Source organism: Cucurbita maxima, unplaced genomic scaffold, assembly GCF_002738345.1.
Source record: "Cucurbita maxima cultivar Rimu unplaced genomic scaffold, Cmax_1.0 Cma_Scf00002, whole genome shotgun sequence".
Lineage (NCBI taxonomy): Eukaryota > Viridiplantae > Streptophyta > Magnoliopsida > Cucurbitales > Cucurbitaceae > Cucurbita > Cucurbita maxima.
The window spans coordinates 5866974-5892795 of record NW_019272018.1 but is presented as its reverse complement, the minus strand read 5'-3'; the positions used below and the strand labels follow the sequence as shown (position 1 = coordinate 5892795).

At 38.2% G+C, this 25822-nt stretch overlaps 6 protein-coding genes across 10 annotated transcripts; 2 read left to right on the top strand and 4 right to left on the bottom strand.

The window, feature by feature from the left end:
* Positions 1-698: 698 nt before the first annotated feature.
* LOC111496143 lies at positions 699-3469 on the bottom strand. Of its 2 annotated transcripts, none has more exons than XM_023146473.1 (6): positions 3177-3469; positions 2711-3059; positions 2206-2551; positions 1739-2125; positions 1130-1332; positions 699-1045 (listed from the first exon to the last, which is right to left on the bottom strand). In XM_023146473.1, the coding sequence occupies exons 1-6, from the start codon at positions 3350-3352 to the stop codon at positions 794-796; spliced, it is 1713 nt and encodes a 570-aa protein (XP_023002241.1). In that variant the 5' UTR covers positions 3353-3469; the 3' UTR covers positions 699-793. The 2 variants fall into 2 exon arrangements, with proteins under 2 accessions (XP_023002241.1, XP_023002233.1); XM_023146465.1 differs by having other exon boundaries at positions 1130-1338; positions 3177-3467.
* A 1793-nt stretch (positions 3470-5262) lies between these two features.
* LOC111496157 (NAC domain-containing protein 100) lies at positions 5263-6763 on the top strand. The gene is made up of 3 exons (XM_023146485.1): positions 5263-5527; positions 5694-5959; positions 6069-6763. The coding sequence occupies exons 1-3, from the start codon at positions 5374-5376 to the stop codon at positions 6576-6578; spliced, it is 930 nt and encodes a 309-aa protein (XP_023002253.1). The 5' UTR covers positions 5263-5373; the 3' UTR covers positions 6579-6763.
* A 1380-nt stretch (positions 6764-8143) lies between these two features.
* Positions 8144-12830, bottom strand: LOC111496115 (CRM-domain containing factor CFM3, chloroplastic/mitochondrial-like). The gene is made up of 10 exons (XM_023146412.1): positions 11809-12830; positions 10998-11460; positions 10764-10894; positions 10124-10465; positions 9856-10012; positions 9484-9776; positions 9333-9392; positions 8976-9047; positions 8712-8894; positions 8144-8468 (listed from the first exon to the last, which is right to left on the bottom strand). The coding sequence occupies exons 1-9, from the start codon at positions 12670-12672 to the stop codon at positions 8775-8777; spliced, it is 2502 nt and encodes an 833-aa protein (XP_023002180.1). The 5' UTR covers positions 12673-12830; the 3' UTR covers positions 8144-8468; positions 8712-8774.
* Positions 12831-13084: 254 nt separating this feature from the next.
* On the bottom strand, positions 13085-18064 carry LOC111496125 (synaptotagmin-5-like). 4 transcript variants are annotated; one of them, XM_023146424.1, is made up of 14 exons: positions 17685-18064; positions 16833-16907; positions 16619-16726; positions 16502-16534; positions 16329-16418; positions 15861-15995; positions 15611-15754; positions 15100-15522; positions 14894-15028; positions 14578-14793; positions 14215-14499; positions 13999-14136; positions 13526-13834; positions 13085-13408 (listed from the first exon to the last, which is right to left on the bottom strand). In XM_023146424.1, exons 1-14 carry the CDS (start codon positions 17847-17849, stop codon positions 13196-13198), a joined length of 2469 nt encoding a protein of 822 aa, XP_023002192.1. In that variant the 5' UTR covers positions 17850-18064; the 3' UTR covers positions 13085-13195. The 4 variants fall into 4 exon arrangements, with proteins under 4 accessions (XP_023002192.1, XP_023002210.1, XP_023002202.1 ...); XM_023146442.1 differs by having other exon boundaries at positions 14215-14487; positions 17685-18062; XM_023146434.1 differs by having other exon boundaries at positions 15870-15995; positions 17685-18062.
* A 598-nt stretch (positions 18065-18662) lies between these two features.
* Positions 18663-19620, top strand: LOC111499724 (VQ motif-containing protein 20-like). The gene has a single exon (XM_023151377.1). It carries the CDS (start codon positions 18806-18808, stop codon positions 19529-19531), a length of 726 nt encoding a protein of 241 aa, XP_023007145.1. The 5' UTR covers positions 18663-18805; the 3' UTR covers positions 19532-19620.
* Positions 19621-20167: 547 nt separating this feature from the next.
* Positions 20168-24188, bottom strand: LOC111499719. Its single transcript, XM_023151363.1, has 10 exons — positions 23788-24188; positions 23329-23604; positions 22882-23116; positions 22518-22687; positions 22285-22427; positions 21953-22130; positions 21231-21810; positions 20954-21066; positions 20583-20826; positions 20168-20479 (listed from the first exon to the last, which is right to left on the bottom strand). Exons 2-10 carry the CDS (start codon positions 23517-23519, stop codon positions 20249-20251), a joined length of 2085 nt encoding a protein of 694 aa, XP_023007131.1. The 5' UTR covers positions 23520-23604; positions 23788-24188; the 3' UTR covers positions 20168-20248.
* Between the last annotated feature and the right edge of the window lie 1634 nt (positions 24189-25822).

Genomic DNA, 25822 nt, shown 5'->3' with positions numbered 1-25822 from the left:
TTTTTTTTTTTTTTTTTTTTTTTTTTTTTTTTTTTTTTTTTTTTTTTTTTATAAATTTATTTAATTTTTTTCCTAATAATCCGCCCTTTTTTTATTTTGTCGTTATCTTATTGGCATTACGTGTGAATATTAAAAAGCAAAATAAAACGGAAATTTGGCCATTAGAGATAAATGGGGTTTTGTGTTTTGCATGGAGTTGATGGGCCTTTTACGTTTCTAAGCCCAATAATATCCCATGGGCCGTGAGTGAGGCCCATTTGGTGGAGTTCATTTTCTTCTCATTATTTTTTAATTAAGAAACTTTTTATAAAATATAATAAAAATATTAAAAGAGGTCAACTAGAAAACTTTTAAAAGACCCTTTAAGCACAAATTCTCGTGGCTATATTTTTTATTTTTTTAGAAAAAATTTGTCGAGTTATAGTTATTTCGTCTCATTTCCTAAAACCGTTGTAAAGGAGAAAGAAGTACATGAAAATGGAGATTTATTCGAACACAATCCATTGAATATAATAGAGGAAGATTAAGCAAGCCATCAGGCTGCTCTCTTCTTTTGAAGTTAAAAGCTAAAGTTATAAGGCAAAAATGAAAGCTTTTGAATTTGTCCCCATCCTTGTTGCTTCACTTTCCAAGTGATACAAAATCATATCTCCAAACCATAAAATTCCTCATATGCTTTACTTTAATTTCTTGATCCTTTCACATATTCAACTTTTTTCAAAAGGGTTTCTCCCAACACAGTCACTTTCCTCCATGGATGACTCACCAAACCAACAAAAATACCTTTAATTCATCAATGAGGTGGGAAAAAAATAGGTGAGGAATCTCTATGAAGTTTCCCATCCAAAATCCGAACTTTCCTCATTTTCGCCTCGCACCAATGGAGTTGTTGTTCGTTTATTATATCTGCGCTTCTCAAAACCCTAGACACCACTTTTAGGTCTATAAGACCCATCAAAATCTCCATTTCTTCCTCGACTCCCATCTTCCGTTTCCTCCTCAAGCACTTCCCAGCACGACGAAGGTGTTTAAGCTTTTTCGTCTTCTGCAAATTTTGTTCAAAAGGGTTATTGTTTTGAGTAAAAGAATAAAGGGAGAGTTTTTTTTTATAATGTAAAAATGAGCTTACTTTTTGGTTAACTTTGTTCATGAGTTGGAGGAGATTTGGATCAACTGAACCCTTGTTTTTCCTCTTGAAAAATGAAGCTACAATTTGAGAGGGTTTCTCTTTATCTGCTTTCAGGAAATTCATGTATGTTCTTATTCCTTCTTCCATTATCATTTGAAATGAGTGTGAGGATATTCTTGAACCATCTTCCTTTTGTTCTTCATCTGAATCTTCAAAACATTTAAATCCTTTCACATTGCTAAATCACTTCATTACTTTAATCAATTACTTTAATAAAGCAAACCACAAAAAGAAGTTGGCTTTCATGCTAAGAACACATCAATTCATACTCACTTTCTCATATGCTTTGTTTATATTAAATTAAAAGATGCATAGTGTGTGTCATCTACTCATTCATTAAATATTGTACACAAAAAAATCAACTTTTTTGAAAGAATGGTTAAGAATTAATGTTAGCAATCACGAATCTCCACAATAGTATGGTATTTGTCCATTTTGAGCAAAGCTCTCGCAGTTTTACCAATGAAGATGTATTCTTTACTTATAAACGCATGATTATTTCGTAAATTGGTTCGGAAGGAAAAAAAAAAAAAAGCAAAAAGAGTGTACCTATAAATTCAGGGACTTGGAGCAAATTAGGAGCCAAACGTCTCATACGAGCATAGATCTCAGGGCGACGGCCGTGGTCGTAAGGCTCATTCTCGATATAACGCTGAAGAAGAACTTGAAACTGTTGAAACTGTTGAGCGAGTTTGGCTGGACATCCAGTGTCCAAATCTGTCTTACAATTAGAACCCAATTTCTTGTTGACAAAGTTGTTATAGTTCCAGTTAAGAGCCTCCCATGTCCAGCAAATTTGTGCCACATAAGCAGCCTCCAGTTCTTGATAAGGATTTTGCTTTACATGATGTGAAGGCTTCTTGTTAATGGTTGATAACTTATGAACAATCCTCTCTGATACTGATCTTGGACACATTTGAATTAATCTGAGTGATTCTGTGTGGAATTTGATGGGAATTGGGTTATGATAAAGCTTGGATTTTTTTAAAGACAATAAAGTAAGATTGAATAATGACCTGTTTCATGAAGCTTTTGGGCTGTGATTCTGTGAAGAAACATCATTTCTTCATCATATTTCTGGAAAACAGTGTAGGATTCCCATTTGGGGCAGCTCCTCCTTGAAGAAGAAGAAAATGGATCATCAGTGCCAGAATCTCTACAGTTTATTGAGCTTCTCCACTCTGATGAACTCTTTGAAGTTGATCCAACGGTGCATGAATCCCCAAATATCTCTTCTTCTTCTTTTTTAACCATTTTAGTTGCTGCAAATACCAAATATTTCTCATTTTCATTAACCTTTTTAACTTCCTCCTCCTTCTTCCTATTTTCATCTCCTCTTCTTTTATCTTCCTCCAATGAACCCTGCATTCCATTGAAAAGATAAGAATACAAACATTTTGTAATAGCCTAAGCCTATCGGTACTAGATATTGTCACCGATTTTGTAACCGTGTCTGTTAGAGAGAGATTTCCGCATTCCGATGTGGGATTTCACGGTATTTATAAAATTTATAAGACTGACCTTAAGTTGTTCTGGCATCTGGTGGTCTTCCTCTTCCTCTTCATCTTGGTGTTGATGATATTGATGTTGTTCTAAGGCTTGAGGAGACTCATAAACTGAGCTATTGGTAGTGGTTTGGCCATCAGGGTCTGTGGAGTCCATAATCCAGGGCTCCTCCAAGTCAGTGAGCAATACTTCTTCTTCTTCATCTGGAAGCTGCCTTTGCCACCGACTCATCCGAGTTTCGGCTTCTTCGTCGAGGTACGACACTGTTCCAGTCTCGCCGTGGATTCCGTTGCCATATCCTTCTTCTTCCTCCTCCTCCTCCTCCTCCTCGGATGAGAAGTTGTATTCATATTCATACTCATTTCTGCAAACAAAACATTGATATCAACAAATATATAATATGATAGATAGAGATGGGAGTGATGATGATGGTGGTATCATAAAAGTGGAAAATTGGATATTTGATGATGAAAGTGATGACCTTGGGAATAAAGGGGTGCCCAGGAAGTGGAGGAATTTGAAAAGTAAAATGGAGGAGAAGGAGATGAAGAAGAAAAGAAGGAAGAAGGAGGTGGAGAGATTGTAGAATAGCCTTAGAACAGCTTCTTCTTCTGCTGCTTGTTGTTGTTGTTGTTGTTGTTTAGGCCAATATTGCATTTTTGTTGGTGTTGATTATTGGTCTAACATCATCTCCTAAGTACTCCCTTCTTCAAAATCAAAAGGAAAAGGCAAAGAACCATCTCTCACAAATTCTATTCAAAAAGCAAAACACAAATGGATTCATATATACTTTGGTTGCTTTTTATATCTCATGCCTATCATCTTTTTGTTTTTGTCCATTTCCTTGCTTCAAAATCTCATCTTTAACCCTATAAATGAGGCTATAATCTCCAAGGGGCTCCAACAAAAAAAGATGCATCCCTCGAACACTAACACACTGCAAATATTGTCTACTTTGGTCTGTTATGTATCGTCGTCAGCCTTACAATTTTAAAACGCATCTATTAGAGAGAGGTTTTCATACTCTTATAAGGAAGAATGTCTTGTTCCCCTCTCCCACCAATGTGGGATCTCAAAATTCATCTCCTTTAGAGGCCAACGTTTTTGTTGGCCTAACGGTCGGTGTCTGGCTCTGATACCATCTAATGCAGGATCTCACAATCTACCACATTTGGGAGCCAGAGTTCTCACTGGCACAACGCCCGGTGTCTGGCTCTATACCATCCAATGTGAGATCTCACACTAGGGGGCCAACATCCTCGCTGACACAACACCTAGTGTTTGGCTCTAAAACTATCCAATGTCGGATCTCACAATCCACCTCCTTTAGGGGCGAGCATCCTCGCAGGTACACTGCTCAGTGTTTGGCATTGAAACCACCCAATGTGGGATGCTAGCATACTGCTCGGTGTGGGACGCTGGCACACCGCATGTTGTCTGGCTCTAATACCATTTATAACAGTTCAAGCTCACTGCTAACAAATATTGTCTAGTTTGACCCATTACATATCGTTGTCAGTCTCACGATTTTGAAACGTGTCTACTAACTTGAGCGGTTACACATTTGTTTGAAGCTTGTTCTAAGCTTTGCCACTAAGGTTTCTTCTCACTTGTTTGTATGCTCATCTCTGAATTTCTGATTTGATGACTAAAGTGTGAAACTTTAAACACTCATAATCATCACTACATGAATATTGAGTTGACATAAAAAGGGTTTAAGTTGACGATTAATGTATTATAATCTCTTAATTCATATGTTTAGCATCGTAATTCCTCCTTAAAACCCAATTTCACGTTAACATAATGTATTAATGTACCAAAAGAGTGTGTGACTAAAGTCCTACACAAAATGTTTATTAATACAACTTTATCATTAAATGGTTCAAAGATTTAATTAAATACTTAATTAAGTGAAAAAGAGAGAGAATTTGAATAAATACACACGTGGGTGAGTTTCTAGAAAGCGTAAGAGATTTTGATTACGTAATACGTTGAAAGTTGTAGTTAGGAATGAAATTAGAGAGAAACCCAGAGATTTGCATTTGGTTTGGTCACCCTTTTAACTACTTCCCTTAATATAACCTTATTTATATATACGCTAATTAAACCGTTTCAAAATTATAATGAGTCCAATGTCAATGCGAATACGAGATAAACAAATCTTCTTATACCTCTCGGATTGCATTTTAAATTGAGCTCGATCCTCGAGTAAGTACTTACTTCTTGTTTAGCAATATCATTTTACATGAGAGTATCTCGATACGTAGATTAATATAATTAATGAACGGTCCGATTCAGCGTATTTGAGGTTTAGCTTTTAGGGTGTTGGGTGGGTAAGAATGGGTAAAGGTGGTTGGAATTTGGATTTTATACTCTTTATACCTCAAATACCAGGTACCCATTATACTTTGTTCATGCAAATCAATGGCATTTTGGTCATTTGTTAGCCGTAGAAAAAAAAAACCTCATATTTCCATGCATATCTTTGTCAAAGTGTTAGCTGTAATAAACAAGATAAAAGTACAGTCTTGGTAATGGCTGCCGCTTCCCAGCTTCTTCTTCAAGGCTCTTCAGAATTATCATCTCACCCATTTATAACCCCATCTCGCTTCGAGTTTCAAAGCTTCTTCTTCTTCTTAAAAACCCGACGACACGAAAAGAATCGATAGCGTTCTTCAATGGATGATAATCTCCCTCCTGGATTCAGATTCCACCCTACTGATGAAGAACTCATTTCTTATTACCTCACTCAAAAGATTTCTGATTCTTCTTTTACCTCTAAAGTAATTGCGGTCGTCGATCTCAACAAGAACGAGCCTTGGGATCTCCCAGGTATATTATATTACATTTCTAGCGTTTTAGATAGGGGTGTACATCTAACCCGACAACCCGGACCAACTCAACTCAAATTATAAGAGTTGGGATGAGTTGGGTTACTTTTCCTAAACCCGAATTGTCTCGATTCGGAAGTGTTTCATCGTGTTTTTGTATGATTCAGCCAAAGCTTCGATGGGAGAGAAAGAATGGTACTTTTTCAGCTTGAGAGATCGAAAGTATCCAACAGGGCTTCGAACAAATCGAGCCACAGAAGCTGGCTATTGGAAGACAACAGGAAAGGACAAGGAAATCTTTGGAGGTGGTGCGTTGGTTGGAATGAAAAAAACCCTTGTCTTTTACCAGGGAAGAGCCCCTAGAGGCGAGAAAAGTAATTGGGTTATGCACGAATACCGCCTCGAAAACAACCATTTTTTCAAGCCTTCCAAGGTTCGTAGTACTAAATTATAGTTTACTATATGATATTTTCATTTATTACTATTTCCATATTCTTGTAATTTATTTGATTATAAAGAGAACTTTTCGTACTTTTTCCTAGGAAGAATGGGTAGTTTGCAGGGTGTTTCAGAAGCAAAATCCACCAAAAAAGCCACAGCAATCATCGTCCTCTCAGCCTTGTCCTTCATCTCCATGTGATACAAACTCAATTGTGAATGAATTTGGAGATATTGAATTATCAAATTTCAATGGGTCGTCTTGTAATTTCACCAATAATGTTTCAGCTCAAGCATATGAAACCAACAACATGAACATGAACATGAATTGGGGTGCACCAATGAATGACCAAACAGCTTCAATTAGCACTCTTCCTTCACTTTCATCATGGCCACCTAATCCCAATCTTCTAACTTCAAATCTTTCAATGAATTCCCTTCTTCTCAAGGCATTGCAACTTAGAACCATGAACCATTCTCAATTTGGAACTAACCATTTGAGCTTCCAAGCTTCTTCTTCTTCTTCCAAAGTTTTCGAGTCTCCGCAGCAGCAGCAGCAGCAGCAGCAGCAGCAACAACAGGAGCAACCATTGAACTTGGACTCCCTCTGGTGAAAATGCCACGCTAATTAACGCTCTTTGTAATATGTGAGATCAATAAGGGAAGTTTAGGTATATGTAATTTGAATGTGAAGTTTTAGGGTTTCGTTGAAAATGTTGTATGTTGATGTTGATGTTGAACCAAAATCCATTTCAGTGTTAAGGGTTTGGGGAGAAACCCCAAGTCCTTTTGTTTCAAATTCAACCCATCTTGTTATGTGCTTATATTTGACCTCCATTTGTATAATGCTTCTATTTAGTCTTTGTTAATCCAATCTTGACATGATATGTATACCCATCCTTGTAGGTTATAATCTGCCAAAACTTAATCTAGTGGATATTAGAAACAAATATTAATTAGATTTGATTCATAAACTAGAGAGATCATAACAAAATGAATGAATAAATAAAAGTTTTAAGGACTGTAAAATTTAGAATCTGATATGGTGTCAATGAACTTGGTTTTGTATATGATTTGAAAATGAGTGACCAAACATCCAAATGTTATGAAATTTCTTGCATATATAAAATTTTAAATATATGATTTTGTTGAATAGTTTGTGATACTCGAGTAAGGAGGGGTATGTGAATGAACTAAGAGTGCATACAAATGCATCCAAATGAGAGTTATTCTGAAGAAAGGCTTAAAAGAATTGAAACGTACTACCTATATCAATAAGGTGCATCTTCCTTTTTAGGGGCTCAACCATTGGAACATTATTGTTAAGCGTTCTTGGAGCAATTCTATGGGACTTGTGTTGGTTTTCCTAAGATGCATGTGAGTGAGAACAAAATATGCTAGAAGGACTCGTGTTGGTTTGTAGGAGATAGTTTTCACTCTTAAAAGCGAGGCTATCAGGTGCATAATCCAGATTTCGGATTCTCGAAAAGTAAGTAATATGACATATTGTAGGAAAATACTGGGAGTCATCAAGTGTCATTACATTGAGATTATCCATATTTTGATTTTTTTCAAAGGTTTTTTTTGTTGGGGAGATGTGTATTTTTCAAAGTAATTGACCGAGAGTTTTACATATCATGTATCGAACATAAAGAGTTGACTTTCTAAACCCTATGAATAAGAAGTTCCAAAAGTAAAACCTAATTGTTTGACTTTTGGCTTTCACATTGCATTAACTCAATTCACACATGCATAGTGGCCCATACATCCATAGAATATTTCCATCAATGTTTTAAAAAAATAAAAATAGCCATGTAGGTACCATGTGCAATTGTATTGCATGGTTGAAAGCTTTTTTAGGAGGAATCCTAAACTTAACTATTTCCTCTTATTACGAGCTCATTCAAATACCGACATCACAAAGATGATTATTCTTCTAACATTTCAAACTTTCACTCTATGATTATACTATTACAAAGATGATTATTCTTCTACCGAGAAAATCTCGAAATATGTACTTTTTCAACGTGAAAAATAAAAAAAAGAAGAAGAAAAAATTCTCTAGCTCTCAATTATTAAGAACTGGTCAAACAAAGAACCCAAATTGGCTCTTTGATCCTACTTTATGAACCTGTTGAACAAAACTAGAGTAGCACATACACAATAAACCATTTGGAAGTGGCATGAACCAGATATTGGTCAAGAATTAGGATGAAAAAATTGGGCCATTGGCTGAATTCATATATGGATCTTGCATTTTGTTGAGTAAAAAGTATACTATTAGAGCTGCAGAAGAGGGAAGTTATCCGCATCGAATCTACATGAAAATAAAAGGAAAGATCAAACCCATATGGGCTAGAACTTGAAGCAAATGATGGAGGGCTTCTTATAAGTTAGCAGGAACACTTTTGCAACCAGCTTTCAATGGAAAATGGCAACGAAATTTTTTTGCGTTGACTTAGGCGACACCGAGTCCAGGGTTGACACGTTCCACATCATTCGACCTGGTTGAGGAAACAAAACAAGGAGGTTCAAAAGTATTAGAGAAACGAAGAACTATGGATGTGATTAAACTCAACTCTTTAACATGGAGATAAATCCTAGACTGAACTGTACCACAAAAGGTAACAATCTCCAGAGAAATGTTTTAAAAGTAATCTCACATTACAAGAATCAGATATCCAGCACCTAATGTAGCATGATCATTGGCAATTAAACAACATGATTTAAGGGAAAGAATGCAGTACCTGAAATATGCAAATGCAATAAGAAAACTCCATGAGTTCACAAATTGAAAATGCTCTCCCTACTTAGTTCACTGGATCATCAGTGTCTTCTGAGTCGGAAAAATCAAAATCTTCATCCTCTTCGTACTCGCTATCTTCGTCATTCTCATCATCCGAAAATGCGGACAAAGATGCTTCCTCATCCTTCAGATCATAATGCGTACTTTTACCACACACTTCCTTCTATTCAATTTTTATATAGGAAAATAGCAGTCGGAAACTCACTTGGAAAGACTCTGAGACAGGTCCATCCTGAGACGACCCGTTCCTCTCGTCCTCTGAATCTTCGGTGATGCCCTACGATTGGCAATGAACAATGATATCAAACAAAAGATAAGGTGATCCGTGAAAGTATATTATTTTATTTGGGGTGGGGTCAGTTTGTGGTGCTAAAGCCACAGCCCACCCCATGCCGTGCGAGCTACACTGTTGAACACAATCCACGCATACAGAAAATTCAAAGTTCTAATAGCTACATGATCATACAAGAAACTCCTACATTTTACTCATCTATAAATAATAGTCCTATGTTACTTTGATTGGAAGACAATGCTCTGCGGAGTTAGAAAATTTCCAACTTACAATGTCTTTCTTCATTTGCTCTATGTTCTTCTCGAGTTCAGATATATGCTGACTGAGAGCCTACACAATTTCAGAAGGATGATACAAGGTGTATATCAGGGATTCATGGATGATTAACACCAAACATATAAAGTAATAGACAAAATGAAACCTCATGACGCTGCATGGCCACCGAACGCTTTAATGCTTTTGCCTTTGTAAGCAAGTTTCTTGGCCTCAAGGCGATGGGTCGACGATAATTCTTTCCTCGATAGTAAATAAGGGCATATCCTTTTGGAACTCTATCTATTGAAACTAGTATTCCGCCGCTCTCATACGCTAACAACCTTGCCGTTTCTTCCACAAAAGCAAGTGTCTTTTGCTTGCTAATCAACTTCACAAGTTCCCTATGCTTCCAATGTAAATGCATATTTTCAACAACACCATCAAAGACACCGCGAATGCCTGGAAAATCATGATTGTTTTATAAGAATTTAGAATTTCTTCATTGATATGTATCTATTTTCAAATTAATTTTGCTCACCTATAGGTAAATAAGCGGTCATTCGTAACCCAACCCTCCGAAACATGACCCGTTCCTCTTCTGTTATTGTTTCTTGGTCATCATCAGGGCTAGAGAGGATCATGGACGCTTCAATTTTAGATAACAACTTTTCTGCTCTAAGTTTCTTTGCTTGGGCCTAACCATCAAGTTGTCAAAAGATCAAAATTGATTATTCTATGAGAAGAGCAACACAAGATAATATCAGCAGTCCAATATTCTGGGACAGAATAAAATCGATAGTACTTACAACACCAAGCTTATGTTCGATTCGTCTGATAAGTCTTTCAGTTTTTGCTCTGGAGCTTTCTTCAATCATTCTTTCACGGTCTTCCGCAGATATTTCCCTTCCCCATCGGGACTGAGCCTCATAGAATTCAGCCAAAGTACCTGCAGGTGCCTGTCCATCAGTGCTCGATGAAGTTGCTTCGACCACTTTACTTCGAGTTTTCTCTTCCACATCTTGAATGTGTTTCGTTAATTCCTGCCTTTCTGCCAAAGCTGTGGCTACACTTGTTGGGAGAAAATCCTTCCCACGGTATATGACGATAAAATATTTATTTCTCAACAGTAGCACACCTCCTGTTAAGTTCTGCATTGTAGATAAACCTTATAGTGAAATGATACTAATACACAAATAACTCAGTCTAGATCTAGAATATGTAACGCGAGTAAGTAAAATATAAATGATTATAGAGAAAACCAACAGGCTGGCCATATAATTTTATAGAGACGACATATGATCCCTTCTAGGACTCCAGGTACATCAAAGGTCAAAGGGTTTCTGAGTAACATGAGATTTTTGTTCTCAACTTCTGCTAAAAAAGGAATCGAATTCATCATACGAAAAAATAAAAAGGAGGAGAAAAAAGAAGAAACATGAAAGGCACCTTTATCTCCTCAGCCATGAGTTTATTATTGGTATTCTGTATACCTCTTTTAACAGCAATTTTAGCTACTAGGCTCTTTTCCCAAAGTTTAAGTATAGCAACTGCCAAGCCCTGATGGTTCCTGTTTCTCCCTGCATGTAAGGATTTAGACGAAAATCTTCACCAAATACTATTCACCAAATACTATTTTCGTAACAGAGTCGTGCAACAAAATTAGAGGACATGAAAACGTACCAAGGGCAAAATGACATGGTAGGGATTTTGCAAGTTTCCTCATTTGAGTCATCTCTGCATTGGTCAGTCGGGACCGCATTCCTGTTGGGAGAAGCCTGAACGGTGTTTTGTAACCGGGAACAGTAGGAGGAAGCTGATCAGCATCAATAGGAAGAACTCCTGTGCCCCACCATTCAACAAAACGAGGACCTAAACCACCTATTAGTTGGTTGTATTCAGCCTCTTCCTCCGACATGGCCTCATTAGACTTCGGTGCCCCAATAGGCAACTTAGCCTTCTCCGGAGCTGAAACGGCAACATTGCCACTTGTTGTCGAAGTGGCAGCAGAAGAAACATCCGGGATGAATACCGCATCCCCCTCCGTTGCAGGGGGTTTAGTTTTAGATGGCCCTTCATAGTTACTACCACGGTAAACTACCATAACACTTCCAGACCTCCAAAGAACCAATCCTCCAGTTCGTCGCTGGCCACCACACCATGTAATTAGTTACATGCTCCATGCATTCATTAACAAAAACCAAGAACAAGATAGAAGGTGCTACAATATGAAGTTCTGTTTATTAGGCAGAACCAGAGAAACATTAAAATACCCATCTCTCATTCTACCTCGAGATATCAGTTCAAGAAAACATGTTTCCACACATCAATCCAATCCCAAATTTCCAACCCTGTGGACCAATAGTCTCACAATTGAAGTTTATGTGAATTTGTATGTTTAGTGAGCCTTCATTCGAGTGTTTATTTACACAAAGTAGACTAGAATACATATCATGAGAAATCCGCAAAGAAAGAATCAAATTCAGTAACAAACCTCTACAATCTCGTGCGCTGTCTTCATATCATGTGCAAGCTCCTCATGGAACTTAAGCCTCACCAACTCCTCCTTCCTCCATTTCAAATGAATCTTCTCCAGCACTGCCTGTGTAATCCCTGCTTTCGGTATATTAATCCGCTCTTTAATAAACATCCCCATTCTCCTCAGCCGCCTCAGCTCCTCATCTTCAATTGTCAATTCAGCTAACGTCGGAGCCTTCATCTTTCTCCTTTTCAACCCGCTTCCACCCTCCACCTCTTCCCCCCTGTCCTCCTCTCTCTCCCATGGTAAAACCATATCATCCTCCCCATCCATATTCGAATCCAATGTGCCATCCGGTCGAATCCATTCACGTTGAAGTAAATCCCCCAGTTTTTCCTTCCCAGTCACCAGCATTGCCTCGAGAGAATCCAATTCATTATCCTCTTCATCCTCCTCCTTCTCCTCCTCATCATCTGATCCTATCCCTAAATTTCGTAAGCGAAGAACAATTCGCTCAATTGAACTCTGCCCTTTGTTCTTATCCAAGTACTCCGTCTGATTCTGTGCTCGATCGGTTCGATCATCTCGTGTCGTATCGGCTACCTTCTTCTCAACTTTCCGATCATTCCGAGAGCTCCCAGAAGGCCACCTGGAAACCCAAGAAGAAGAAGAAGAAGAAGAAGAAGAAGAGGGTCCAGACTTCTGCGAGGTTTTAGGGTTTCTCTTGCCGCTATGCTCAGTGGGAGTTCTGAGAGAAGAAAATGTTCTTGGAATCTGAAAAGAAAAATTCGGGTTTGAGAGAAGCGTACGCGAGTGAGAGGACAGTGGAAGTGAGTTCTTCAATGGCAATTCCGATAGTTTGGCAGTTGCGAAAGCCATTTCCGCAAGCTTTAATCAACAATTTGGATTGAAATTCACAGTTACTCTACCTTCGCCCGGCATTGGAAGCCGAAAAAGGAAGAAACTTGAGGGCTGCGCTAGCAGAGTGGAGAGAAGCTTCAACCGAGAGAAGATGGATAAGATTACTCCGTAAAAGGTTTTGCCGGGTTTTTTTTTTTTTTTAAATGGATTTTTTAAATATCATTTAAATTTTTAATAACAAATATTATATTTGTTAGTTTTTTTTTCTTTCTTCACCCATTTTTTGGAAATAAGATAAAATTATATATGTTAGTAAAAAATACAATAATTAGTTTTTATTTAAGCCAAATTATTTAAAATAACAAATATTTTTTAATTAAGATAAATATGTGGTCAGTCCTGTGCTCTTTGCTGAGCTCAACACCAAAGGGAAACAACTGTACATTTTATAAGTTACAATAAGCTTAGTGTGATGGAAATGCATTACCTTTAAAATCTCATGAATCTTACAGAGCTATGTATGTACGTATCTGAAGAACACTCAAGAACATCTCCTACTAAGTGAATAAGAATTAAGAATTTCCTGGCCAAGCTCCTTCATCTTATTTATCAGAAGCGTTTGTTCTGTTTCAAGCTGTTGTATGTATTCCTCTTGCACTTCCTCCAGGCTTTCTAGTTCGCTCAAGCACGCCGAAAGCTCGTCGAGATTAACATCCTCGATCAAAGTCTGAAACTTGCTGATTGTTTGCTTCATCTAAAGAACACAGGGAATGAAAGTCACATTCATAACTAAAATCTAAACCGGGTTCGGTCTTTAAGACCGCGCCTATTGAGCTTGGAAGTAATGATGGAAGAAGGGATGATTCATCACCTGACTTGAAACTTGATGTGCCTTGGTAAAAGATGATTCAGAATCTAAACTGCATCTTTTCTCTTTCTCTAGATCAGGGACTTTTCTTGTGATTTGGATATGGATCTCTCCCCTTTTCACCCCTTGAAGAGGTATCCATTTGTCAGCCATTTGGTTTGGAGGCAATCTTTGATACTCCACAACACAGTCGCCTATGCTCGATGTGGGTAGCAAAGCATTGTGGTCTTTCACATGCAACAGCAAAGGACTTCCATCATCAGGGAACTCTAAGGTCTGATTCCAATGAGGATTTAAAGTTTTGAAAATAACCTGCAACACATCCCATCAACAAAAACTGATAGCAACAGAAGAGATCGGGCTACACTAAGAAAGAAATATATCTTCATTGGTTTGAGGCCTTGTGCTCAAAATGGACAATATTATATCATCGTGGAGATTCGTGATTCCTTAACACAATATTTAGTTTCTCAAACCTTAGTTCGTTTCTTCAAGTTTCCATATTGCACTCTCACATAAGGATCGCTCGTTCCTCCAATATCAGCAGCAACCAAGTCTTTAGCTTCTATGATACCAAGTTCAATCCAACCATTATTGGAGATTGTGTTTGAACCCTGAAAGTAGAAAACGATTGTTATGCAAACCCAGTTTATATTTTCCACATGAAACCAGAAAAACATTATGAACCATACCCTTGATCCTTCATAGTCATCCAACTTGACTGCCTCTATCAGAAGCCTTAGTTCTCCAGAATTTACTTTTTCTAGGGGGATCCATACATCCCTGGCTATTCCTTCATGAACTCCTTCCAGATTTACTCGTGCAGTACCCATATTTTCATCTCCGAATACATCCACACCAAAGCATTTTATCTTCAGGTATTCACCACCTCCAATCTCATCAAACTCAAACTTTTGATTCCAATTAGGATTGAAAGACATAGCAGTTCTTGTTTTGCGGAGAGCCTGAAAGGAAGTCTGCTGAGTATACTTCTCATGTTCTTTGTTTTTGTTCCTATTCTTAAACTTTAATACAAGAAGAGATTAAAGATTTACCTTCCCATATTCCAGTTTTACATATGTCTCACATTTCCCAGATTTATCCTTCAAACTAAGATCTTTTCCTTCTACAATGGTAATGCCAATCTTCCTTCCAGTCCTTGTAGGAAAGTTCGAGGACCCATTAACCGATTGTTGAGATGTAAGGAAATTATGCGAGCTATGTGAACCATCACAAAATTGCCACTCTTTAACTATAAGCTTCAGAGTTAACTGCAAAACGGGTTAAAGCATTGATGTTTTGGTCACGGGTGTATGTCTTGACCAATTGAGCTAAGCTCGGGCATTAGGAAGGTAGTAACGAACATCGTACCTCCCAACAATCGATGCCTTCAAATGGGACAACCATTTCAACCTCTTTTCCACAAAACTCAGAGTGCTTTGCTATTACTTCAGAGTCAGATCCTATAGCCCAAAATGTTGTGGAATCATCAGCAGCGTACTTCATCTGTTCAAAATGTAAAAGAAAATGAATCAGCTGAAGCTAAGTTAGTTCAACATAGATAGTCAAGAGAGCACCTTTACTTCACAACTGGCTAGATAGTCATACTTCACATGGTTTGGGTTGGACTCATAAAGATTGAACCGAAGAGTTCCTGTATCTTCATGTAAGATCATATTGAATGTTGAATTCCATACAGGGCTGGAGCCTGATCTTACTGTAGTTCTTCTACTTAGCTCATCAATTTCTACCTCCACAAATGTCTGCAAGTCTTCCTCATCAGTTAAGGTTTCTTCTGGTGGACTGTTCATATAAGCACTCAGTGACTTTCTGGAAGAGTTTCCTCTCAAGCTGTTCCTGGAAAGCTTGGTGGCTGAGATGACTGTCACATATATTGTACCACTCACAGCCTTTTTACCAAGGTCGACTGCTGGCAAGGGGAAACAGCGGCGTCGAGGTTCGACCATTGTCCTTACTATAAAGTCCGTTAGAAGTTTAACCTGCAAAAGAATGTGGTATGAACAAATAAATCCTCTTGTATTCATTTGAAAAGTTCTTTCCTTTCTTGAAGGGAATGAGATATTTTACCAGCCAGGAAGATACACCAGGTAGCTCTGTTGCAGGCAACGACTGGCTTCCACCACTTCCAAAAGCAACGCCTATTCTTACTTCTGGAGTATAAACAAATGAATACAGAATCGCTCTCCCATCCAAGATTGGTCTCAAGAGAAGCTGTGTCAAGAACGATAACTATTTGAAGTTAGAATTTTGCCGTTATGATTTGATAAAATCTCATAAATAGTCTCTATGCGTAAGGAAAGAAGGGTTAGGAAAGTACTTCACATACATCACCCTTTAAGTGAATGCTGTTGATAACAATCCGGCAAGTTCCAGTAAATGGCATGGCCAATTTGGCAAGTAACATGATACTCATTTCATTTGTGTCCCAATCAAAACCCAAACGCATGATTTTCTGCAATGGCATACACAGAGAGCACAATAAATACCTTGGTATCCGGGTATTGGTCGTCAACTGATAGCACAAAACTTGCAGGACAACAAAACTAACTCTAATGTTAAGACAACATGTGCTTCCATCTATACATGTGAACAAGAAAGTGACCAAACATCAAATGTCCGAACAAAAGCGATAATATATTTGTAACAGCTCAAGGCCACCGCTAGCAGGCTTCCCTTCAAAATTTTAAAATGCGTCTGCTCGCAAGAAGTTTCCACATCGTTTTCCTCTCTAACCAATATGGGATCTCATAATATTGTGGAGGGAAGGTGAAACAAGAAGGCAAACCTGATTACCAGATGTTGACCATTGTGTCCCACGAAGACCCAAGCCAGGGGGACATGAACCTAGAGAAAACTCCAATAGTTCTACTCTTTCCTGCAAGGATCATTGCTCAATATGGACGTTGATGAGGCTAATCAACTCTATAAAAGGCATTATAGAATATAATAAGAACTTACAATAAGTCTTGACCTCCGGTGCTTCAATCGTTTCTGCAGCAATAAAATTTCAAAAGTCGATATCAGTAGAGAGATTATGTAGACACTTCCATGTGAAAGCAAGGATGAAAGTTTCACCTCAACAATAGTAGAGAACTTTGATGAAAGTTTTTGGTTGATGTGGTTAGGCCAAATTTGGGTCAACAGCTTATTCAACCATTCACAGTGCTCCAGTGGTGTAGTAGGCTGTAAGAGATAACAGTTCAAACAGTGAAATCCATCAGGGGTTTCAAAATCTTTTCTATTTTTTTGGATGTTATGAAGGTGCTCCTATTGAATTGAAGAACATTACCGAGGTGTCCAATACAATTTGCTTCCATTTTTTGTTCAATTCCTCTACTAGTAGCTGACGTTGAAAACTCCCATACTGCAAGAAAAAAAAAAGCACAAGATTATAAACCAATTGCTTTGCTGCAAATTAATAGTTCTGGAAAGCAATCCAATACCAACTGAAGTTGGAATGAAAAAATATTGAATATGAAACAAGAACACCTCTTATCCTCTTTTGTTATCTCCGGCTGATAAAATAGGAAGAAAATCCTAAGTCAACCTTGCTTGTAATCTGGAGGGAAAGCCTAAAAAAAGACAATATCTACTAAGGGTGGACTTTGACCATTACAAATGGTATCAGAGCCAGGCATTGAGCAATGTGTTGGCGAGGACACTGCCTCCAAGCTGGGTGGATTATGAGATCTCATATCGATTGAATAGAAAACGTAACATGTCTTATGAGTGTGTGGAAACCTCTCCAGGCATGTTAAAACCGAGGGAAAGTCCAGGGGTGGATTGTGAAATCTCTCTTTGGTTAGTTGAAGAGGGAACGAAACATTTCTAATAAGAGTGTGGAAAGTGGAACCTTTTCCATGGAGAACAACTCACGATACGAAGTACAGAATTCAAGCTAGGAATGTAAAGAAGGAATGAGAAGACTTCCAGCTGGATTGTAGCGTTTTTCGTTTTGCTAAACTAAGTTATACAAATTACACAATAGGAATTCGCAAGTCATAACAATTCCATTATGCAAAACCTGAAGAGAGGCCACCATTCGGTTCATTACTCACAAGAAATCGTATTAAATCATGATGATCAAAAGAAAAACGTTCTTGGGTCGCAAACATTATGTGTAAAGAAGTGGAAGAATTACCTGTAAAGTCGCCCACACTGCAATAGCCAGCGGAATCCAATTAGAGAAAGAAAAAACCCAACCTACAAAAAACAGAGGAACCAAACAGAAAAGAAAAGCCTTGTCGAAAGCAGCATGCCGCAAAAGCTCAACACTCTCTTCAACGTTGAGCCTAAAAGGGTTCATCTTCCTCCCCTTCACTTCACTGCCTCAACACCCAACTAAATCACTCTCTTCACAGAACAACATAAGTTTGCGACCCATAATTTCGGAAAGACAGAGGAAATAGGAACGCAAAGGGGCATAAATATAAGATAGTGAGATATTCAGGTAAAAGAAAGAAGATAAAACATTAAAAGGAGAAAAGGGGGAGTGGGTCACATTGCACAGTCCACACATAATGGAAATGAACATCTCCGATTTGACAGATGAAAGAGAAAAACAGAGTGATTTGGGAATACATTTCTTCATACAATAAACTGACGGCCATCGCCGGCACTGTAGGGAAGCTGTTTCAACTATTTTTTGATTGAATTTGCTATCAAATTCATTGAGTGAAACATGAAATGGGTATCATTTTTCTCTTTAAATCATTAAAGTACAATAGTGAATAGTATGAACGACGTGCATGCCATACGATTGATTAAAGAAAGGATTGTTACACTCTCCCTATCATTGCTCAACTTTTTATAAAGCAAAAATCCAAATTTTTATCATTCCCTGGGCCCTATGCTTAACACCCAATAAAAATTTGAGCTAAATTTGATTAAAAAATAATTAAATTTTACTATTAAAAATAATAAAAAAAAGGTTAATTTTCAGCAAATTAATTTATAACTAACCTAGCTAAAATCCACCTACTACCTCGTTTTGACGAACACGTGGCACTTACTCCTGACAAATTGCGGGATTACAGTTCAGAACACGGCCACATCATCTCGATAAACGTAACCGCTGTCTGACGTGTCAAAATGAGATTGTTGTTTATGATGATCCTGAATGCAGGGGATAAGTTTCCGTTGCGTATATAAGCAAAATCTCGCGAGTTGTTTCAGGTGCATTTTCTGCTAATGAAAAGTGAAATGAAAAATAAATCGAATTGAGGTGAGGATTTGAGAAATCCGAAATTGAAGTCTAAAATTATGAGCCCTCAACAACCGCTTAATGGGAAGAGGGATCAGAGCACCGCCAATACCAACAACAATGCCAAGGTTTTGTGTCCGCCTCCATTGAAGATCAATAAGGATTCTCATTTCATTAGGAAATCTTCGTCGTCTAATTCTGCTTCGCCTTCTTCGTCTTCGTCTTCCACTTCTTCGCAGCTCGTCAATGGCGTCGCCGCCGCTGTCGCTGTCGCAGGTTCTGCCAAGCCGCCGCCGCAGCGTCATCCGGTGATTATATACACGCATTCTCCCAAGATCATCCACACGCATCCTCGAGATTTTATGGCGTTGGTTCAAAAGCTCACTGGAATGTCTCGATCCGATGAAGAAGCTTCTCCTAAGGCGACGAAATCTGGCGACGAGAATAATAAGGGATCTAAAGTCGTTGTAAGTGATGATAATGAATCGTCGTCCGTTGTGACAGAGGAGAATTGCTGCAGCGGCGGCGTGGTGGAAGGTCAGGTTAATTCGTGTTTTGCTCCGCCGATCTTCGAGCCACCGCCACCTCCTCCACAACTTGCTAATTCTTACCTAACAAACATTCCGGTTTACAGGCCAAATTCGACGGAGTTTTTGTGCTCTAATCAGCCGTTTTTTAACTACGACGATTCCTTGCTCTTTGGCGCTCCTAACATCCAATCTCTTGCGTCCACTAATTCTACACTGAACGGAATTAACGATTTCTGCGAATATGGCGAATATTAGGGCTTTTTGTTTATGTTGATAGTTGAGTTTGGGGAGGGATTGTTTGATTCCATTTGATTTTGATGCAAATAAAAAAGATTATCGTTCCTCTTAATTCCCGAATATAATCCTCTAGATTAGGGAACTAATTTCGATTTATTTCCTCAATTCCATAGAACAACATTGGAGCGGTATTTCCAAAATCCAACCCAACCAACCAAACTTTGATGGGTTCAAAGCCAAATTGGGTGTGGCTTTATTTCTACGTCGGTTAGAATAGTCCTCTTCTTCCATTTTCTCTGGTAAGTTGATCATTTTTTTCGAGTAATCTCTCTCTCTCTCTCTCTCTCTCTCTCTCTCTCTCTCTCTCTCTCTCTGTTCATCTTCGATATAATTTATCGAAGGATTTAGAAATGGATTATGCTTTGGTAGATGCAGTTCTGCAATAAGGATGGGAGATCATACATGAATGCTGGAGAGGCGCCATTGGAATAATTTCTCCTGTTTTTATCTTTTTTTTTTCGTTTCTTTTAAAGTTTTTGATCTGATGTAATTCTTTCTTCATTAATGAAGAACTCTTTCGTGTTTTTTTAAAAAAATCTCTTTCAAGTTTTATTCCCATTATTTATGCTGTTTTAAGGGGAAAAAAACATGAAATGAAATCCATAAAATACATATATTTGGCCTTATTTACATATAATTTACAAAGGAAAAAGGAAAAAAAAAAAAAGGTTCATTTCATTTCCTCTTCTTGTCTTCCTTCTTTTCCCTCACAAGAGCAACAGGAGCTGCTGGAATGCTGAACCACCATTCCCCTACTCTTCTTGTCAATCTCTCTGTGCTTGCTTTTCTTGGGGGTGAGTATCTCGTAAAGGCCTCCAAGAACACCATTAAAACTATGTATTTTGTGGGAAGGAAGGCCAGAGTCATGGCTATCACTAGAAGAGAACTTGCAAACTTCATTGTGGCCTGATCATTTCAACAAAATACGATGGATTCAATCATGGAATTCAAAGAATTGGTCTGTGTAATAATCCATCAGCAGCAGACAATGAACTAACTGGTTTCGAACCTTTGGGAAAATGGCGAGCAGCAAGCCACGCAGCTTGAGGAGAACGATATTTCCGTCTTGGATGAACTCTTCAGCTTGCGAAATCGCATTCTGAACCGCCAAAAGCTGCTCCATTGCATTCATTGCTGGAGGTGCTATGACCTTAACTTCATTGACTGGGTTACCTTGGTTGAAAAGTCGACTTAGCATCATGAAAACTGCCATGAACACGAGTAGCAGAGCAGCTGCGTACGACAGCCAGTCCCTGTGAAAAGAATGACATGACAAAGTTCATCTAGTTCGCTGTATCGTAAATCAAATTCTAAATCAGAATAACCGAACTGGAGTTCAAACAGATTTCATGGGAGCTTCCCATAATGCAAAACATTTACCTGTAGATAATGTAACTGGAGACCACACAGAACGCCGAAGACTTCATAGGATCTTCCCATAGTGCCAAAGAAAGAAGGCACTTCCCAACTTCACTCACCGGCAACATTAATTCCTGCAATGCAATAATTTAAAACAGTACATCCTGATACAGATTATATGAAAGATCTGAACAGATAAGATTCGGAATCTGAGTTGGATTAAAGGTGAAGAGTATTCTACTTAATAGCTGCTCTTAAATAGCTACAAAAGTAATCTTCTAATAGGCAAGATCAATACCTTCATCACTGCTAAATTAGTATCCATGCCATCTACTTTTGCTCCATCGACCGTCTCTCGAGCCATCACCACCTTTTCATAACAGTTTTTGGATTCCTTGACTGCCCTTTCCAAAGGAGTCATTTTTCCAACAGCAATCTCACCCACAACAAGCTCATTTTCATTGGAATCGGTTAAAGCTGTTCCCATTCCGAATCCCAAGTGAGAAACGAAATCGAATGATGAAATCGAGTACATTCCCTTTTCATGACTAGATTTGTTTGTTCGGTCAGTCTCCTTCATGTCTGACATATTAGCAAGGGCTTCCAATATTAAGTCCCCACCTGGAAGTTGATCGCAAAGATTAAACATGAGAAGCGATTCGCACCCAAGAGACGGTGTAGAACATATATCTTGAATGGCTTGTAAACGCAGAATTCCAAGTACAGCTTTTGTGAGAGCTTCACTCCTTTGAATTCCCTTGATCTGGAACTTATTGATAAATCTATGAACATATAAGACCTCACGGATGATTGCCAGCCAAAAATCTCGACGAGTATGCCCTTTAAGTTCGGGAAACTCAAACACAACTGGTTCTGATCTACAAAAGTCACATTTACCAACAAAAAAAGAGGTGAAAATCAAACTTGACAGCACTTAATAATAATCTTATTGGTCAGATAGAAGTTGTTTGCACCATTAGCCCAATCAAGCCCAGGCTTGCCAAGAAGAAAGGAACTTACAAGGAAATGGATTTATACAGAACTGCCTTATCAAAGAGCCGAGTACCCCATGGTCCAGTCAATTCAGGTTTGACAACCTGCTTCAGATCATCAGATAAGTCATATTTTTTTGCCTTGTCAAACGACACAACCCGAAGAGCTTCAAAGTAAAGTGCATGATCTGTGAGAACCAACCTACCTGCGCAGATGAGAAAATAAAGAGGTGAAAACAGAAATTTAACAGCAAGATCTTCAAAATATTATCTGATATATACTGCCTGCTCCTAACATATCCATCCATTTGCCCCAACGATATCGAAGAAAGAAGTTAATCAAATCATTCCATGACTCACCCGGCCACGTAGAAATTCCTACATGTTCAAGAACTGGTTGTGTGGTGACTGTTCCATCCATTTCTAAAATCCTTTCTTCTCTTAATGATCTTTCAGACAGAAGAAGGTTCGACTCTGATAGGCTTTTCATTTTTCTAATAACTCTATCAAGATGACCATGTGATATTAGACTTAAAGAACTAACAAAATAGCAACTTCGATGCATAAACACAAAAAAATTGGAAGGGGCCTACTTTTCCAGTGAGCTCAGGTACTTGTCGTAGACCGAGAACTCAAGTCTAGCACCAGCTGATGTAGTAAGCACCTCAAAAATATTTTCGCTAATGATCACGTTTGAAATTATGGGAACTGCTGGAGCAATTCTTGAGAAAGCCTCCACCCCAACTGATGCATCTTCAGCAATCTGTAACAAGGGTCAGTTGTAGATGAATATTGAAAATACTAATATCAAATAAAAATTCAGCATGGAATCTTCATATGCATCGTCTAAGAACAGTCCGAGTGAACTACTAAATGGGATCAGAAGAAGAATCTTAATGATCTAGTATATTCATTTTCCAATTCAGACATGCAAACCCAATAAAAGCAAAATCTTACATTAAGTTCAGGCTGGCTAGAACTTGCTGGGGCTTCCCAAGCTATCATCATGTCAAATGTCAAGCGTCGAAATCTTTTATCAGCCAAATAGCCTGTATTATGTGTAGATACCGCAAGTGCCCTGAAACTGCAATACTCTAGAAAGTTTCTCGCATAATTCGAAGAACCCTTGATTGAATCAATTGCCTCCACATTAAAACTTTCTTGAAGTTCGCTAGCAGAAACACCAAGGATTCTGCATATTTGAAATTGCAATGGATTGAAATTCGATTTATTTAAATCCATGAACACTAATTCACTAGTTTAATATAAATGACGTCCAAGTAACAGTTGTAAAGAGATATCAAGTACCACTAAAATACAGCAAAATAGTAAAGAACAAATGATTTTTCCCTCGAAGCCTACAAGGACTGCTGAAAGAATAGAACATGCTATGAAAAATCTTACTTAGAACATCTCCGAACAACCACATTGGCAAATGGAGAGAGCTCACTTATCCAATTCCTCTGAGCAGAAGGAGATCTTTCAATTTCTTCAAGTTCTTCATCAAAGAAGCTCCGATTCCCTAACAACCATTTCAATGAACTATCTCTAACAAGCCCCTCGAGCGTACTTCTGGTTTTGCTGACCACAGCCATCTTATTCAAATTTCTTGCAATATAGCGAGGTGAAAGATCCCCATACCAAAACGTCCCCAACGGATATCTAATAGACGGCCAAGACCTGATGAATTCAATTGATAATGTCACTTAAACAAACAAAACACTCCTACCCTCGCACAGAACTAGTAACTTCATGCTGTATTTCAATCAATTGCGTCCAATTTAAGAATACAAACAACTGCTCTGTTCGTAGCAAAAAGGTAAATAATCAAACAGAGTAATTTTACTGTTTGTGCAACCTTACCTGAACACTGTAGCGCTACCCTTCAATCGATTAAGCACCGAAAGAGCAAATCCAAGGAGCAGAGTATGAAATTAAGCAGCTCGACGAGAACCCACCGCGATAAACTCCGTCAAAAACCCAAAACCCACATTGTATCTAAAGTTGACAACCGTACCGAACAAATTGCAGCTACAAGGATCGTAATAACTTCGGAACCCTCTCGTAATCCCTATGCTATCCGACGGTGCAAAACCTCGCATCACGAACCCCGCGCGCCATTTCTCTACAGACCCAAAGCGCCGATTCGCGGGATTTTGAAGGAAGACGCGTGGTGACAGCAGAGCAGCGAAGAGTCGGTTCGATCAGTCTCCCCAGTTGCAAGGAACGTCAAATATTCTGCGATGGGTTTGGGCCTTGATTCTTGCATTAGATATTAAGATGAAGAAAATAAAAGAATTAAATTTCAATCAGATGGGTTGATGAGTCATCCTCACATATGGCATTATCAATTTAATGCTGGTTGATGACACGATGCGGTAAATCATTTGAGGCCTATCTAATCACTTAGACTTTTTATTGTTCTTAATGCTAATTTGATTTCTCATTTATTAGTGATTTATCTTTGTATATTTATATCACATCTAAATTATTTATAATAATGCAACAAAATTATTAATTGCTTTACAAAATAGTTAGTATAGGATCTATTTCCGGGCCTGGATAAAAAGATTGCAATTCTATAAGGCCCGGCTCTAAAGTTAGGTCGGTGAAGCCCATATATTGGGCCTCAATAGTTATATGGGCCTAATTGAGCTGCTTTTGTACAAGTCCACTATCTTGGGCCGGCCACATTGTCGCTCTAAATAGCCCATTTGGGGTTTCAAGCCCACATTTCAGCTATCTTCTAAGAACAAATTTGATCCAATATCGCCAAGATTATCCTATCCGATCCGGTGGGTTGTTATGACTCGTCTCTAACTATTATGAGATTCTCTTTAAAACCGCTAGATTTAGATCTTAAAAGATTTATATTGTTAATAATTGTTTGATATAAAAGCGATATATTTTTACAATTTCTTTTTCATACATTGAAGGGTCGGTGGCGAGTATATAGTTTTTGAACTTTTTGGATGATTTGACACCAAAATTAAATGAGGAGGGAAGTGAGTTATGAAAGCAATATAGAGAACAAAATCCAACATTATAGCATGAGGGTGGATGTGGTGAAAGCAAATAAAGATAAAAATAGAAAAGAGAAAAGAGAAAAGGGAGTTGTCTGAAGAGGATGAACAAATTAAAGAAGAAGATGGAAAGAATAAAGGGTTGTTGAATATGCATACAATACAACTAAACTTCCATATGAATCAAACACACTAAGTGACCCTCAAATCTTTAGAGGACAAAAAGCCCACAAAATGACACAAAAACTTTACCCCACCTCAAATCTTGTTCATGCATGTTCCAATTACACGCACTCACAATGCAAGCAACCATTGGGTGGGAGTCAAACCAAACTCAAGGTCCATCCATTGGCATAGACGCTTGGTGAAGTGAGGGAAGAGGTGTTGTCATATTGGGTTTGGGTTTGTGTGCTGGTTGGTTGGAAGAGCCCACCGGTGCCCCCATGTTTGGTTTGGGGTATCCACTGGCCCATCAAACCTGTGTTTCTCTTCTCTTCCATAGCAATGGATTCATTGCATCTACTCCACCATCGCCCTAGGCAAAGAGAAAAACGAAATTCTTTCCCCAATCCAATCATTCAAACAATGAATTGGCAACATCCAACACATTGTTTAAGATATTATTAAAATGAATATAGAATTTTAAAATATATTAATTCTAGATAAATAATTATAAATAAAAGTGACCTTTTTGTTTTGTGTCTTTCTTGCAATTTGATGTCTTTCAAACCCACTGTTTCAATAAATTAGGAGTTTTCTTTTTTGTTAAACCGTCACACTCACTTCACTGTTTTTGGGTGCCAAACACAATTTTTTTCATTTCCCCTTCTTATCAATAATCAATAATCAATTATTAAGGTTCCCTTTCATAACCT